General features: G+C 41.1%; 1 protein-coding gene across 1 annotated transcript in view; it reads right to left on the reverse strand.

Annotated features, from left to right (window-relative positions):
• The window catches only part of DPP6 (dipeptidyl-peptidase 6), a 268280-nt gene that overhangs the window by 80961 nt on the left and 171087 nt on the right, over positions 1-16232 (reverse strand). Inside the window, exon 8 of the mRNA XM_009322491.1 lies at positions 8978-9098. Coding sequence (XP_009320766.1) covers positions 8978-9098 — 121 coding nt within the window. The remainder of the gene's footprint in view (positions 1-8977; positions 9099-16232) is intronic.

A 16232-nucleotide genomic window follows, 5' to 3' on the forward strand; every position in this document is an offset into this window, starting at 1 on the left:
CAAGCAGTTTATGTGTATTTATTTACCCAATTGTATATAAAAGTAGCTATTCTGTAACTTCTGGAGGGATATTCCTAAAGCTCTCACAGTGACTTTGTAATCTCAGAGCCAAAATGTCTAACTGCAAAGAGATCAGAAAAAGCCATCAAAACTATACATAAAATCATATAATTGTAGGTCTAGAGGAAGCCCAAAGAAATCTTCTAATCTTGCCCTTGCACTGAAATAGAGTTGATGTTGATCTCAACAATCTGTAACAAAAATCTGTCTAATTCTCTTAAAAATCCCCCAGGACAGAGATCCCTGCAGATTCCCTGGGCAACATGCCCTAACAGATATATTTTCCCCCAGTATCAATGTACATAGTTTTTGTACAAATTAACCCAGTTCTTCTAATCTTCTACAACTTTCTACAGCCTGGAAGACTCTTACGTGTGTCACAGCCCCTAAGCTCAATTCTATCGACACAGAAATGATGCGTTTTTGTTTTATGCACAGTGAACCTGATCACCTAAATGTATTCTCTGTGTTTTATCATATCAAACCACAGATAAGATCTTATGGAGGAAAAACATAGCTCTCAAATTTGAGTGAATTTGCAAATACTCTCTAACATTCACACTCTCTTTTCTGGGAATAATGTCAGTTTAAGATATTTCCTTTGCAACCCTGATAGTGGACATAAAGCGTGAATATTACAGCAAGACCCTTGCATTCAGCACCCTGGTGCAGATCCAGAGCACCACTATTAGCTTCTGTGGAGTTACTCCAGACTTCAGATTATCATGGCACAGGTCAAAATCTATTCTGCTATATTTAAAGTGCTAGTATACTAATTAGTTATTAAAAATACCAGTGTAATCAGAAAATGGGGACACAGATCTCCAACAGAGTATTTAACTCAAGGCTACTGTAATGAATTTGGTGCGGAGAAATAGAACTCACGTACAAGCAGAAAACCATAATAGCTGTGTTATACAACTTCTAATATATCATTTTTTGGAAATATTTGACTTAGGGATATAATATCTATTTTCAGATACCTACCAGGTGCTACTTGCATACTCCGATACTGTTCTACGTATTTTATTTGTCAATTTTTTCATTTTTATTCATGTGCTCTTGCTTAAGCAGAACAGTAGCTAACTAATTTGGTTTAATTTGGTTGCAAACTGGGTAGCTCTTTTCTCACATAAGGTAATTGAAGAGGTAACTGTATCCCTGACAAAGAAGTGGCAGTGAAATAACAGTGGAAAAGAGAAGAGATTCTACCTGGTTAAATTTTGCGGGAAGTTGCACATCTCAACTAAATCTGCAGAGATCAAAAGACTTAGTCTGGATTTAAACTGCTGTAACTGAACACAATTTGTGCTCTCATGTTTGCTATATAGACTGCAAATCTATTTTCAGGAAAAGCTTCATATAAATTTCAATAATCTCGTTAATCACATAGCCAAGCAGACCTGAACAAGTCACTCACAGGTTGTTGCAATGCAGACAAGTGTTGCCTTATCTTCAAAGATTAAAATACTGGCAACAGCAAAGTATGACATTTTTATTTTTACTATTACTGCAAGTATATAGAAATCATCCAACAATGATTGGATGTTTTCATCCAACAAAGAAACAATTTCATCCAGCAAAGAATGAATTGCAAGAGACTGCATGGAACTATGAGAAACTACCTAAAATATTATAAAAACAGTTCAGACTTATTTGAAGTCTTCCCTCTGACTGTGACCAGGCTGGCATTATATCTGGAAGCACAGTACCTAATTCTAGAAAGGAGAATTTTCTTTTCCCTTATTGGCCTGAGCTGCGCCACCATCATGGTCCTGCCTCCATGCATGATGCCAAGAGAAGCATCAAGGCTCAGAGCTCTTCCTGAAGAAATGCACTTTTAAATAGGACCTCTGTGAAAGAAGAGTGCAAGCTTCAGGGCAAACACCTCTTGACTTAGAGTACTGGCAGCTGCTGGCTGACCAGCGACATCAGGACGGACATCTGGCTTCCTTCCACTGCCCCAAGGAGATCACTGACCACAGTAAATAATATTCTGTTTTCCTTCCAAAAACCATCCTGAAGCCTGAATGGTGGCGATCCAAAAATTAGAGGATGACAGGTGTTGTGTTTGGCTGATAGCCTCCTTCCAAACAACCTTCTGCAGAAAGGCAAGGTTAAAGACCGGGCTAGAGCTGGCAAAGTTTATCGCGGTGCGGTGCTGGATTTTGAAGCCAGTCCAGATAACGGCACATTTTAAAGTTTTCAGGAGCTTGCTGATTTCTAGGCAGGCATTCACAATGTGCATTGTAAATGGTTCACTTTTCCCTGACCTTAGCCAACTGAGAAAGGCCAGAAGCCTGTTCCTAGTGATGCAATCTATAATGTGAGCTTCCCTATGACAGGGGAACCTCCGCCAAGGCAAGAAGGTGAGGGAACTTCTACCAAACCTTTCATGACATGATCTGGTGAAATTTAAGGCTCTCTTTTCCTCTGCTTTAACATGAATAAGGCAAAATAATGTTGCATTTAGTTCATCTTCCTTGCAACAGAATTATGTACGGTGCAAATATCCACTTCAAACACATGGTTGAGGCCAAGAGCTGCTCTTCATTCTTATTTTGACTGCAACTGAAATGCAAGATTTTATGCACATTTGGTATAAATGAGCATGCAAATAAAGGTGCACCTACATTTTCAATAGGCAGCTAAATAATGGCTAACTGGGAATTGTACAGCCCCAAGTGTAAAACAGAGGAAAGCTTTCTATTTTAATATGGTGACAATGTCACTGAAGCACCACACTGGTTTTGCTACCTCACCTGCACAAGCACAGAAATGAGGGAAAAATTCTACACAGCTTCCCCAAAAGCCCTGAATAACATCAGCACGTACCCGAGGACAAACTAGTGATTTTTAGACTTGGGGTGCATTTGTGGCACCATCTGAGGCCATTTCCCAGTTCCAAGTGTTTCCCTATCCCCCTTGACCCCACAGCAGATGTGTAGAACTGCAAATTTATCCATGTCTGTGAAGTATTTTCTTTGTGACTGAAAATGTGAAAGTTCTTAAAAACAAATTAAAACCTGTATTCACTGTCCCAGTGATTCTTCAGATACCTTGTCAAAAAGGAATCATTTGTAGTCCCATTAGGGCTGGCCCCTTTTACTGTCTGGAGCTCTGGCTTTAGCATTCTTTTGGCAAGAGATTTATTTATACAGAGTATCTTAAAAAATTCAGTGATGACTCAGTCTAACTCTTCATCTCATCCTCCCCCACCATGTCTTGGAGCTACTAATTACTGGGAAAGGTTAGCCCTACACTGTGAAATATTAGGATATCTGATCTCGTTCTCTGGTGACACTGAACAGGAATTTTAGGAGTTATTTGCTTTCAGCCTAATTATGAATGTCCCTTTTCAAATTCAGGTATAATCTGATCATCAAAGTTCCTGTTTCCAAGCAGAAGTTCAGTGCTCTCATATTACACAATGAAAAATTGAGCACATGGACAAATTAGGTAAGGCACTGTTTCAGCAGCCTTATGTAGCATTTTCCCAATATTAGGGCCATTTCCAGAGTCCCAGGATTAATACTTCTAAACTTAAGAAATATATCTACTTCAGTTGCTTTGAAATACTATAAGCATAAAAGGTACTGCTCAAAATAACTGCTATTTGATTTGGCAGCTGCTACCAGGCACTGCACTTCTGAGACCAGCCATACATGTTCTAAATATACCCTGTGATTTTTGTGAGATGCTGATTAAATTATGGAAAAGATTTTTCTTTATTACTGTGTTCTCTTTCCTCTCTTTATAAAGTCTAGAAAAGGAACAGAACCAGTATTAGCATGAATCAGCCAGTAGCTTTGGATGTGTAGTTCCCATAAGCTCAGAGAGAGTTTCAGGGAAATGTATGTGAGGGGAAACTGGGAGCCTTTATTAGATCTTGCAGCAAAAAATTCTGCAGTTTCATTGTCTTAATGACGATGACATCCTGGCCTTTCCCACCAGGTGTCACTGCGAAGTCACATAAGAGAATCTGTTGGTGATAACATAAGACGCAGGCAGAATGAAGATTAATCAGGCACACGAATCATCGCTGAAAAAGAGTCTTTTTTCACTCCTCCTCTTGCTCCCTAGCCAAAAATAAAGCATAGCAACACCGCTGTGCATTAAGCTCAATAGAGAAGAGTATCAATTTTAAATGATGGAGATGTATAGCTCATATTGCGTAAGAGTTTTAAAAGCGTGCCATGTAAGCTGGGGCTGGTGTTTGGCTGCCAGGTGTGGTTCTCTCTGATGTGAGGATGAGGAGAAGTCCAGATGAGACATCACAGCGACGGTGTCAGGACGAAGTCTGGAACGGGGATGCTTACTTTGAGATGATCTTTCGAGACTTACATGACAAACCCTTCTGATCGCTCTGACAGTGACATGAGATGAGGGAGTAACTCACGTGCAATTCTTCCTTTTGCAACCAAAGTCCCTGAAAACCAAAAATGTGTCCCGCAGACCAAGCTGCAAAATAGTTTCTAAGGGACTACTCTTGCATCTGAGGACAGATGCAGCAAAACACAAGGAAAACCCTCAGTTTCACACTCTATGGGTGGGATAGGACCATCAATAGGTGAAAATTCTTCCTTCCTCTCCCACTGGTGCCAGGAGCACACACCACCGTGTTGCATCCTGCTTGCCCATGATTTCCAAGCGTGCACTTAGCAGAAGAGCATCACTCCAGAAGTCGTCTACCTCTATCTGTGAACACAGACTTGCTCAACGGAGGTCACACCAGGACTTTATTGCAGTGCAGCCCAGAAAAGGTCCCTGTCCTGCTCAGCAAAGCCATGTAAAGGGACCCCGAATTACCCTGCTGGGGTGTCCCTGGTCTGGCAGCAGCACGCCAGCATGGAGGGAGATTGTCCTGCCCCTCTCCCCAGGATTCAGCATCACACAATCCCAAACTCAATGAGCTTCCAAACTGCAACACAGGGACACCACAACCTTCTCGGTCACTTAGCGGGATCACGCAGGTGACCTCTGGCAGAGCCCCTCGCTGCGACCCTTTCTCACAACATCTGAACAGTCTCTCCAAGTGCCTGGTAGCAAGTGAAGATACTTTAATTACACCATGACAGAATTCATTTCTGTTCAAGAGTGCTCTAACAAAGTGCTTAAATGAAATTAATTTTACCTGCACTTTACTTTTTAAAAGGTACATTACTTTACTAAAAGTACTATACATATAAAGAACATATAAATACTCTTATCCTATTGCTTTGAAAGTACTTTGTGCTATATCACCACTTGTTTTAAAATTATCTTTAAGCCTTATTGTTGCTAAAACACATTCTCAAACCAACAACGATCATACAGCACACTGAAATATAAAACACTCTGCTGGTGCTATGCATTTAAATGCTTAGCTGGTTTCAGCTGCAGAACTTTAAACTCTTCTATAGGATATCACTCCACTTTAGTATAAGCATCTATCAGGCACAGCTCTGAAAATGTTAAGTCAGACTATGAAAACATTGTCAATGCTTATTTTAGTAATAAAAACCATGTTTAATCTATACTTTCATGTTACAGTAATCTATGTATCAATCTATAACCTTCCAGCTAAATGCACTAAGTAGATTAAGCTCTGATTGATCTGAAATGTTTTTCACTATATTATAAAAAGTCTACAGATCAGCATAAATACCTCAAATAAATCTTTTCCCCTTTGGCAGATTTACAAAAGCAGAGCTTAACTGGAATTGAAATGAACTTCTGCATTTTTCCAGGGCAAAAAGCCTGTCAAATCTACTCTAGATCTGCTCTGCTTCCGGACTTAGTAAAAACCTGTGATTAATAGTACAGTGCATCTATTCTGTCGTGACAAAAGCAATCACGTTATGAAGCAAAGCGTTCCCTCTGGGTCTACCATTCATATGAAGCACCAGGAGTTACCCCAAATGGTGGCAATGCTGGGACTGTCATCTGCATAGCGCACTGTGCAAACAGCTCTCAGAAAAGGTGGGGCGGATTTTTGTTGATGTGCTCTTGCTGATTACAATAAAAGACCTTAAAAATTGGCTTCCTCAAAGAGAAAACACCAAGTTGGTTGTTGTTGGGGTTTTTTGCACTGCGTTTAGGGAAAGTGAGAAGCAGGTCGTGAGCTGTCGCAGTAACCCATCGGGTGCTGCGGGGAGGCTCGGCTGCCGCTGCTGGAAGTGGTGAACTTCAGCAACAAAAAGAGCACGCGAGGGAAGAGGAGTGTGCTGAACTCTCTGTGATCCCGTTTCAGCGTTTCTCACAGCTCCTTTGCAGACTATCTGCTGATGATGGCTGCACAGATGGAATGAGATTTCTACATATGCTCAGCATCCATCCCAGTAGCTCGCTGAGACGGCGGCAATGCAAACAAACATGGGGCTGAACATCCCACCCAGCTCTGTTAGAGAGGGGGGGAAGACACGTCTGCAAATGTCAGTGGGAAGGGGGGAAGAGGAAAAAATATCCCTGAGACGGCAAATTTCAATCTTTGCCCAGATTTCAAGCAACTCCAGTCCGGTAAGTTTGGATTTAAAATGTTGTTCCAGTTTATCCCACCGAAGAGAAGGCACCCAAGAAAAGGAGAGAAACTGGAAAATTAAAGGTGCCGATAAAAGTGTGTCGGCAGAGCGTCGCAGCTGCTGCTAAGGTTCACTTCAGCCTCACTGACAATGATGCCCGAATTCCCATGGACTCCGGCGGGGAGGTGTCATCCACCTCCCAGTGGTCCTTACCCATTTACCACCATGCAATACCCAATTTCTTCTGGGATCCTGCTCCATCCATCCGTGCATGCAGAAAGCTGACATCTGAACACTGCAGACCCATCCGATCCCACGGCCCCACAGCTTGTTCAAGCATCTGCCACGAATCCTCAGTCCTGACTCCGGTCCCAGGTTTGCCTCCATGAGGACTGCACAAGTGACATAGTGCAAGAGAAGGAGCTCAGCTCAGACAGTCCAGCTCTGGATTTGATTTTGGATTCTGCACCCCATCACTTGGGAATGTTTATATCTCAGGTTTGCCTGTGGGTCCTTCTACACCTTGCTGGTGAAGTAAGAGAAGTTTTTATTTCAATATAAACTGGACTTGGACACAAAGTGATGTTTCCAAAGGGATGCTATATCCTAATTTCTGCAAAACCTACTCCCAGTGAATAGCAGGTTCAGTGGTCCTGCTCTGTACATGCTGCTCAGACAGGTTACAGAACCCGGCTTGGTATAACCAGACTGTATTTGATCACACGTTCATTTCTTATCCCAGTACATTAACATAAAGTTAACAAGAAAGTTCTTTATGAAGGACAAACCTGAAAGTCAATGTCAGCCAAGAAATTGCCTGAGCAATCCCGTAATTGAATAAAAATATGTGTCAGCAAAACAAGTGTCATCATGGGCTGGCCGGCATGCTTGGAGTTCACCGGCTTGACAAACTCCTCTCAGCATGGTGCTGTGTGCGGGACTCTACGAGAAGACCTTATGTACTAAATGATGTTTATCAGCAAAATACTGGTACTAATATGCATATTTGACCTACAGAGTCAAACAGGCCTGCCCACAACTTCAGCAACAAATTAATAAATAAAGAAAAACTAAAGAAAATTAGCATTTTGTAACTTCTTAGCTATTCCTCTGGTTACAAAGTGCTTCACAAGGAGGACATTCACTTGTAAATATTCCATGGTACAGTATAAACACACATTTAAATATCAAAAGTAATCTAAACTGCTATCAGATTTTTCCACTGATGTGTTTGATGAGTTTGTACACTGATTTATGGGACCAGCTTCTCTGGGAGTCGCAAACAAAATAATTTATTTTAATTCCCTCATTTTTGAGCCCACCAGCCCCAGCTTAGCTGTGATACAGAGCAATTTATGGAGTGATTCATATTTTTACACCAAGTAATGGTGAATGGCATTTTACAACTTATTCTGTTCCATTAAGCCTCAAGGAAACTGGGAGCAGCCAACAGGGCACAGTTAATAGATATATCTGGACACTTCTTTCTGTAGAGGTAAGAAAAACTTGGGACTATGCTGGGACCTGCAGGAGAAAGTGTGACTTTAGAGGGAAACTGTGTCACAGGAAAGAGACACTGCCAGGTCCCAAACCCAGGATCCTTGTGAAAAGGAACTGCTGGCAGCATTAGCCAGCAACAGAGAGAGGGATGCATGTTGTGTACGTTATACATATATATGTTTTTTATATATATGTCATATATAGATTTTAATTTTAATTCTGATAAAGTATTAGCTGAAAAGCCTATAACATCCCCCAAAAGAACTGGGGGTGGCTGGGATCCTTTCCTAAGTTAGCGAGCAGGTGAGATTATTTTGCAAGCAGCGGCTCACAGACACCTAAACGGCCATTTGCCCGCTGAAAGGACCAAAGGAAAGCAGTGCTCCAGCGATGACCCTCTACTCCATCAGGCCCATTTTCAAGGGAAAGAAGCCAATTACTGTGAGGACCTGTCTGCTTTTAGAAAATTTTTAGGTAGCAGGACCTGGGCAGCTTCCAGGGACCACCTAGTGCTGTGGAAAACAACCAATCAAGTAAAATTGTTTCCTTGCTCCTTCCTTTAAAATAAAACCCCTTTCCCTCCCCATTTCTGTCCTTTTCTGTGATTTGAAAACTGGCATGTCTTTGAGTGATTGCAAGTGCCATTAAATAATGAAGCAGTTCTGTTCATTAAAGCTTGGTGATTTATTACCTTTGGACTAACGGAAAGAAAAACAGCCTGAAAACAGAATTCTTACATCATTTCACATTATTTCCAGTCCAGCACTTCAGACAACTGTTAGAATAGCAGATTTTCAGCTCCGTGGTCCACCGGTCCCCAGAAATGCAATGCTGAACGTCTAATTCCAGCCAGTTCTGTAAATCTAGAGCGTAACTTAAACTCATAACTAACTGCTGCCCTAAACGTCGTGTCCTACCTTCGTACAGCCAGTCGCTGAGCCCATTGAAAATAACACCTTCCTTTCCTGTGGAGACCACTCGGATGGCTTGTTTCCCCACATGGGCACAGTAATAGATGTTATTCTCAAAGATAAATATCTGATTTGAAGGGAAAAAGAAAAGAGAACAGCATTAAGCAGTGGCTCCATTATAAAATGTTGCATTTTGCTTTTACAATAATTGGCAGTACAAAACCACATATCACATTTTTATAGTGTCTTTTGTCAAAAAAGGATTTCCACAGCTTGCTTCCAATGCCATCAACTAATAGAAAGATGCTAATTTACAACAAACTGAAGCCTTGGTCCTTTGATACAAGCTTTATTTTTCTCGGTCCTGTCTTCATTTCAGAAATTGAACGGTGCAGTTAGAGGGCATGAAATGAAGAATGCCATCGCTCAGGATTTTGAAAACGTGGCTCAGTAGCAGTTTGCAGAGCTGATGTTGATGCTGTGTGGGGACTGAACTGGCTACTGGAAATGGCTTCTTGCTTGTTTCCAGCTGCTCCTGCTTCCTTAAAACACAGCTGGCAATCTATTACATAAATCTGAATCCAGTTTTTAATGCAGATCCGACAAGACAACATGTGCTATTGAATAGGGGGCAGTCTATGTCACGGCAGCACGTTGGCCAACAAGGCACGAGGAGGTTGGTGTTTCGGCTGGGAAGCAGGTGCACATGCTCCAAAGGACCCGAAGGGGTGTGCCAGACCTCCCGCCCTGCCCTGGTCCTCAGGTCACCTTCCTACAGGAACCAGGGTGGATGGGACAAAGGCACCCATGGGGTCTCACCTCCCTGCCAGCATGGATGCAGCCACCATAACCCCCAGCCCATCTTTGGAAACCTCTCCCCTCCTGTTGCAAAAATCTAGTGGATTCAGGTTGCTGAAAGATTACATGATCAAAATGCTATGGGACTTCACAGCTCCTCGGGAGGGCAAGGGCAGGCCCACACCAAGGATCGCCATCAGGTACCTAAGCCTGCCTCTGCAAACGCCTGCTCACACAGCTGGTGCTGTCTGTGGGAAAGCAATTCCATCTTGGACAAGAATTTATAAATATAAAATTCTTATCAATCATAAAAATTTCAATTCAAGATTGTCAGGAAAGGAGCCTAACATAAGACTCCGAAATAAGCCTCCTGTTTTTTTTTAAAGCCAATTTCATGCAAGTCGTTAGATCTATTGCTATGAGAATGTTTTTGGGAATCAGGCTGTTCATTTAGGTGTTTAAGCGCTGATCAGTGAGCAAAACTTTAGCCAGCCATTTAAAAAAATATTGTTCCATGGCATCAGTCTTTATCATCTGGTTAAATGCTATGTTCTGTGTTTTGCTGTCATTGATGACACAGATCCCCAAAGTGAACTTCATCCTGCTCAAAGTAGTGCTCTTGTTTTTAAAACATTTTTAAACTCCATTCAGACTGCAAAGATGTACTGAACAGGGTATCAGAAAGCCATTTAGACTGAAAGACGAACTGTTAATATAATTTAGTAGACATTTACAGATGGGTTTTTATACACTTGAAGATACTGGAATAAATGTTAGGTATCTTTACCACGATACTAGAATGCAATTTCTCATGTTACACTCATGAAAAGACGGAATTGGGAAAAATATTTGCTTTCAGCTTCTGTTTCACATCCTGTTACAGTATGTGTTTCACCTAAAGATGGGCTGGAAAGATACCAGAAGAAAGTGTACATCCTAATTTAATTTTGGCAGCAGTTGTAGCGAGTTTGTCTAAAGGTAAAAAGTATGACTGAAACTGTAGCTTGTTTTTATTCCTTTTAAACTAAGAAAAGCTGCATCCAATTAATAGTTTTTGAAAGCAAAAAATATGTTGTGGAAGATACTACATTCTCTTTCTCACCTTGATTTTTAGGAAGCAGAGGAGCCAGATGAGGGTTGCTAAGTAAAGAATTTTGTGTTAGCTAGTCTGCATATGGGAGGGTTGTTGAAGCTTAAATGTACATAAAAATCAGGAAGACTGAGCAGAATAAGATACTTTGGGCCCAAACAAATCCAAATCTCTGTGTCCAAAAGCTAAATGTGCTGGGAGTGCTTGGACGGGGGGTCTTCTGCGACAGGCACACAATCAAGTGGAGTTATTCAAGCAATGCAACCCTTCCCTTGCCCAGATTCTCCCAGCAAATGAAGGTTTTGTAATATTTTGTACTGTATTAAATTTTAAATGAATTTACAGGAAAAATAAAGATTGACAACCTGTTCCTGCCCTTTGCTTTGTAAAGCATTGCAATGTTTTCTGTCTTCACTGTTTTGTCTTTCAAAGCTTCATTGCACTAATCAGGCTGCATGAGGTGTCCAGTAGCTGCAATGGAAAAATAATATAGTGCTCTGACTTCAAACTGTCTCCCATACAATTCAGAGCCAAACTGCAGCACCTCATAGAGAATTTAAAATTATCCTCCTAACTACAGTGCCTTGCACCCTAAAAATGTCAGCCATAATCAAGATAAAAGATAACTGAAGCAGCACAAGGAAGACTTCTGTGTAATGTATCTTATAATTTAAGAAAAAGCTTTTGAACTTCCGTTATTAATCAAAAAGAAATGTTTTTGGATTACTTCACATTCTGGGTTAGAAAGATATTAGATGACATTATGAAATACCTATATAATGTTTTTTACTGTTTTGGTTTTATGACATCAAAGCAGTGCTTTCTATCAAATGACCACAATCCTTTCAGCTAATTAGAGGAAAAGAAATTTTAGTAAAGAAAAATAATAAAAAAATGTATGGACATCACTTTCACATTATTTTATGCTTGCTTTACATAGCAGTTCTAGACTAATGTAAAATGACAACAGAAGGAGTCAAGCTCAGTTTTATGCCTCTCTGTACAAGAGACAAAGACCAGACACAAAATTTCTGCTGTCTTCTCTTTTGGTGTGCAGATTTGAGCAAGACTTTAACCCCAGCATTCTTGCTATATATATGCTTTTTATCAGGGAGAACACATAAAGTCCAACACTGAGCACAACTAATGGCATAGAAAATAAACCTGTGCTATGTCAGGAAAATACCCCCTCGTTGAATACCATGTCCGTTTTCATCATGTCACATTCAACCCAGAGGAAAGAGAAGATATTCTGAAAGAAGTAAGAAGAATGGAAGCATCCATACATAGATTGAAGAAACTGAAATTGCTAACTCTGTAGAATAAAAAAGGAAGACATAAGCTCTACGAGATAATGGAGAGGAAACAGAAAAAAGGAAAAGGACGTTTTCACCCTTTCATTTCTCCAAAACAACAGGGAAACCAATGAAACCTAGAAGAAAGCTGTTTAAAAATGGATAAAAATATTTTTCCTAATGAAATCAGAATTAACACACAGAACTCCTTGCCACTGGATGTAACAGAAGACAAGAACTTCATTCTCTACCTGCTGGATGTTATAATAGACACTCGAAAGATGAAATACTTAACAAAGATAACTGGAACATCCAGGGGGACTAAGACAAACTTTGTTTTTTGTGGTTTTTTAAAAATGCATTCACTTAATCCCAGGGTAATAAAAATCAATGGGGATTTTGCTGTTGGCTTTATGTGGCTCAGGATGTCACCTGAAACTATCAGCATAAGATATAACTGCTTTAGTCTCAGGTATCAACACACCACTAATTCATGTGGGCTGGGGAGAAATCTCTGCCTGTTTGCAACTTGTATTAGAACTGATTACTTCAAACCATTTGACAGCCTTGTGTGACATGACTAATATTGGAGAAAAAATACTAGACTGGTTGGACCACAAGCCTGAGACAGGAGGAGAACTTTAAGTCAAAGATTAAGTATTTATCCAGTAAGATAAATTTATACAGTAAGGTAAATATTTAAACTAAAAACAAAATAAACTTAATTCACTTAAAACATACAAGAGCCTTAACAACACTGGCTGATTTAAGGAGGATTTGTTTAAAATATTTTTGCAAGTGCTTAAGGGCTTCTGAATTAATGTTCTCTACCAAACTGACCCAGGGTGGTATTTAGTAATTATGCTGCAGTAATTAAAATACTGGTACTTTTGAATGGATTAATTTATGGACCTTTCCAGGAATCTAATGAAAATAATCTCTTTAAGACCACTGCAAAAGTCACAGTGACCAACTATTTTGAGCAGATGAATACTACACCTTCTCTTACAGTTGTTCAACCCACCTTCCTTCCAGCCAAAGAGGTGAGGGAAGTTCCTGTTTCTTCACAGACCAAGAGAAAATAAAGTCATACACATTAATCTGCATTTTTACTGCTTCTATTTATTTTCCAACTGTAGGGTGGCATTCTAAGTTTATGTTCTCTTTACCCTGTCATTTCTAACATGTATAAGTTGTCAACTGAATGAGCGACATCACTCAGATTTAGCATCTCCAAGCATAAAGTTAACGCCTGGATGCTTATTACTTTAAATTATTAGCACATTGTAGAAGTGTGAATGTTTCCTACAAATTAGAAGGCAGCCTTCCACACTGCAAGGCCAGCCCACAGGATTAGTTAACATGGAAAGGTTGGCCATTTAACATGGAGAGTTTTGTCAACAAGAATGGGCCTTCATGTATAGACAAGCACAAAGTCTTGCCTTGACACTGTTTTAAATTCCAAATCAGTCCAAACTTCCTTGGAGGCTGAAAAAAAGAGTCACAAAATGGAAGACTCAGTGAGTGAGGAAATATAACTACAAATCAACATGCTACTCTCTCCTCATCCAACATAATGTACTTCATTGTTTTCCGGTTTTAATGTTAAAGCCTTCTTTTATTTTTTTCTCCTCGTGTAGAAGTCTGCTCTTTTGCTGGCACACCAGTTTACCTGAGGGTGTATTCTGCAGAATAAATAAAATAACAGATTCATTTTCTAATTCTGTGCATCTCTCAGAAATGCTTATATTTATTTTGCAGAATCAATAAAAAATATCTGTGTAAAGGTAATTATCCATGGACTTCTCTGCTGTAGTTGCTGAACAAATGCACAGAAAAGACAGTCCTTACTCCAACAGCGTATCATTTTAACAGACAGAGAAGTACTACTGTTCCCATTTGACATGTGAAAAAATGAGAGACAGAGACAAGATTCAGTTGCCCAAACATAGGCACTTAAAGCCATTTTAAGCCCCTTCATGCATCTAAAACATCTAGCAGATATGATACAGGACATATGGGAAACCTCTGCTCTCACAGAGCAGCATCCAGAGGCCACATACATTTAACACTATTCAGATGAGGTGCTCTAGGAACCTATGTTTAAGCAGGCAAATCCTATTTTAAATGTTACGTAGGAAGACTGGCAAAACCATGGGTCAAACTTGGGTAGCTTGAGCTCTATTCCAATGCCTTAACCATTAAATCATCCTTACTGTAATTATTTCACATCAGGTAGACTATTATAAGCTTGTGAAGACTGGGAGAGAAGAGATCCAAAATGTGCATTGTCCTGCCATGAACTGCATGTCTAATTGATCTGTTTCTTGTCAGAGTCATGGTCAGCTTCAACACGATACTTACTTGAACTCATACTTTCTTCTGCAAAGGCAGACGTACAGCTACTCTAAAATCCTTTTTGCTGAATAAAAAAGAAAAAGAGTTCTTGTATGTATCCTGCTCTGTACATCTGCCATTGTACATTGCCAATGTACTTTGGTAGGATTCAATACTGCCTCATCTTGTGCAGGACTTCCTGTGGCCTTTGGTAGACAGCATGATCTAGTCTGCCTTAGACAGATGCCAAGTAGACTCAGCAGAGAGATGCAGGTACTGATGAAGACATAAAGGAAGATGAAATCTGCCTAACTTCAGGACATTATTCTCCAGCAGCTTTTATGGTGTGCTGGGTGCTCCCAAGTCCAATTAAAGTCAGTCAATGCAGTTCATATAAGTTAGGTACCTACCACTTCCACTGAGTACAAACAGCCAACAAACAGCCAATGTCAGATGCCTTCACCCACTCAAGATCTGGTCCATGAGCTCTTTGAGGGTAATGGCAGCACAAGCATGCATTCAAATTAGACCATCAGTAGATTAATATGGGAATAAAAAAATAAAATGCACAGTGAAAACAACCTTGGAGAAAAGACCATCCTCCCTCCCAGCCCTACTGATGAGCCTGGGTTCCTCATGCACATCCTTCAAAGTTTCCAAAAGCCCTCTCCTCCTGCTGCAGGGTGGCACAGCCCCAAAAGAAGGACTGTAGCATATGTTTAATGACTGTTACCTCGATGCTGTTGCTCATAGTCCTAACCATGTCCAAGTCCTTGGGCTCTTCTACCTAAACCTCAGTCACATCAAATTTCTTAAGCAACAGCCACCCATTTCACTGCAGAATCCCTATGAGAATATATGTGGGCAAATTAAGCTAACCATATGAGGTAAATTCAGACTTCTGTAAGGATAGGCAGTCCTTGAATGGTGCAGGACTGCATTGCTCTGGTATATAAATGGGGATTCAACTGCCTGAAATCAATTCACATGCAATTTAAGGTTCCTACCTACTTTCTGTCAATTATCTCTTCAATCAAGAGTGCATGTGAACATTTGCATTGGGTTTACATGGCAAGGTTTTGGTAGCAGTGGGGAAAAGAGGGCTGCAGGGGTGACTTCTGTGAGAAGACACTAGGAGCTGCCCCCATGTCGGACAGAGCCAGACAGCTCCAAGACAGACACACTGCTGGTCAAAGCTGAGCCCATCAGCGACACTGGTAGTGGCTCTGTGACAATACATTTAGAAAAGGGTAAAAACGCTGTGCAACAGATGTGAGAGAGGAGTGAGAAAATGTGAGAGAAACAGCCCTGCAGACACCAAGGTCAGTGAAGAAGGAGGGGGAGGCGGTGCTCCAAGTGCTGGAGCAGAGATCACCATGGTGATGCAGGTAGCCACCCTGCAGCCTGTGGAGGCCCCCATGCCGGAGCAGGTGGATGCACACTGAAGGAAGCTGCAGCCTGTGGAGAGCCCGTGCTGGAACAGGCTCCTGGCAGGACCTGTGGCCTGTGAAGAGGAGCCCATGCAGGAGCAGGATTTCTGGCAGGACTTGCAGCCCGTGGGGGACCCACACTGGAGCAGTCCATTCCTGAAGGACAGCACCCCGTAGAAGGGACCCACTCTGCAGCAGTTCATGAAGAATTGTAGCCCGTGGGAAGGACCCACGTTGGAGAAGTTCGTGAAGGACTGTCTCCTGTGGGAGGGACCCCACGCTGGAGCAGAGAAAGAGAGAGAGGAGGAAGG

Source organism: Pygoscelis adeliae, unplaced genomic scaffold (genome assembly GCF_000699105.1).
Source record: "Pygoscelis adeliae isolate BGI_AS28 unplaced genomic scaffold, ASM69910v1 Scaffold123, whole genome shotgun sequence".
NCBI classification, from domain to species: domain Eukaryota; kingdom Metazoa; phylum Chordata; class Aves; order Sphenisciformes; family Spheniscidae; genus Pygoscelis; species Pygoscelis adeliae.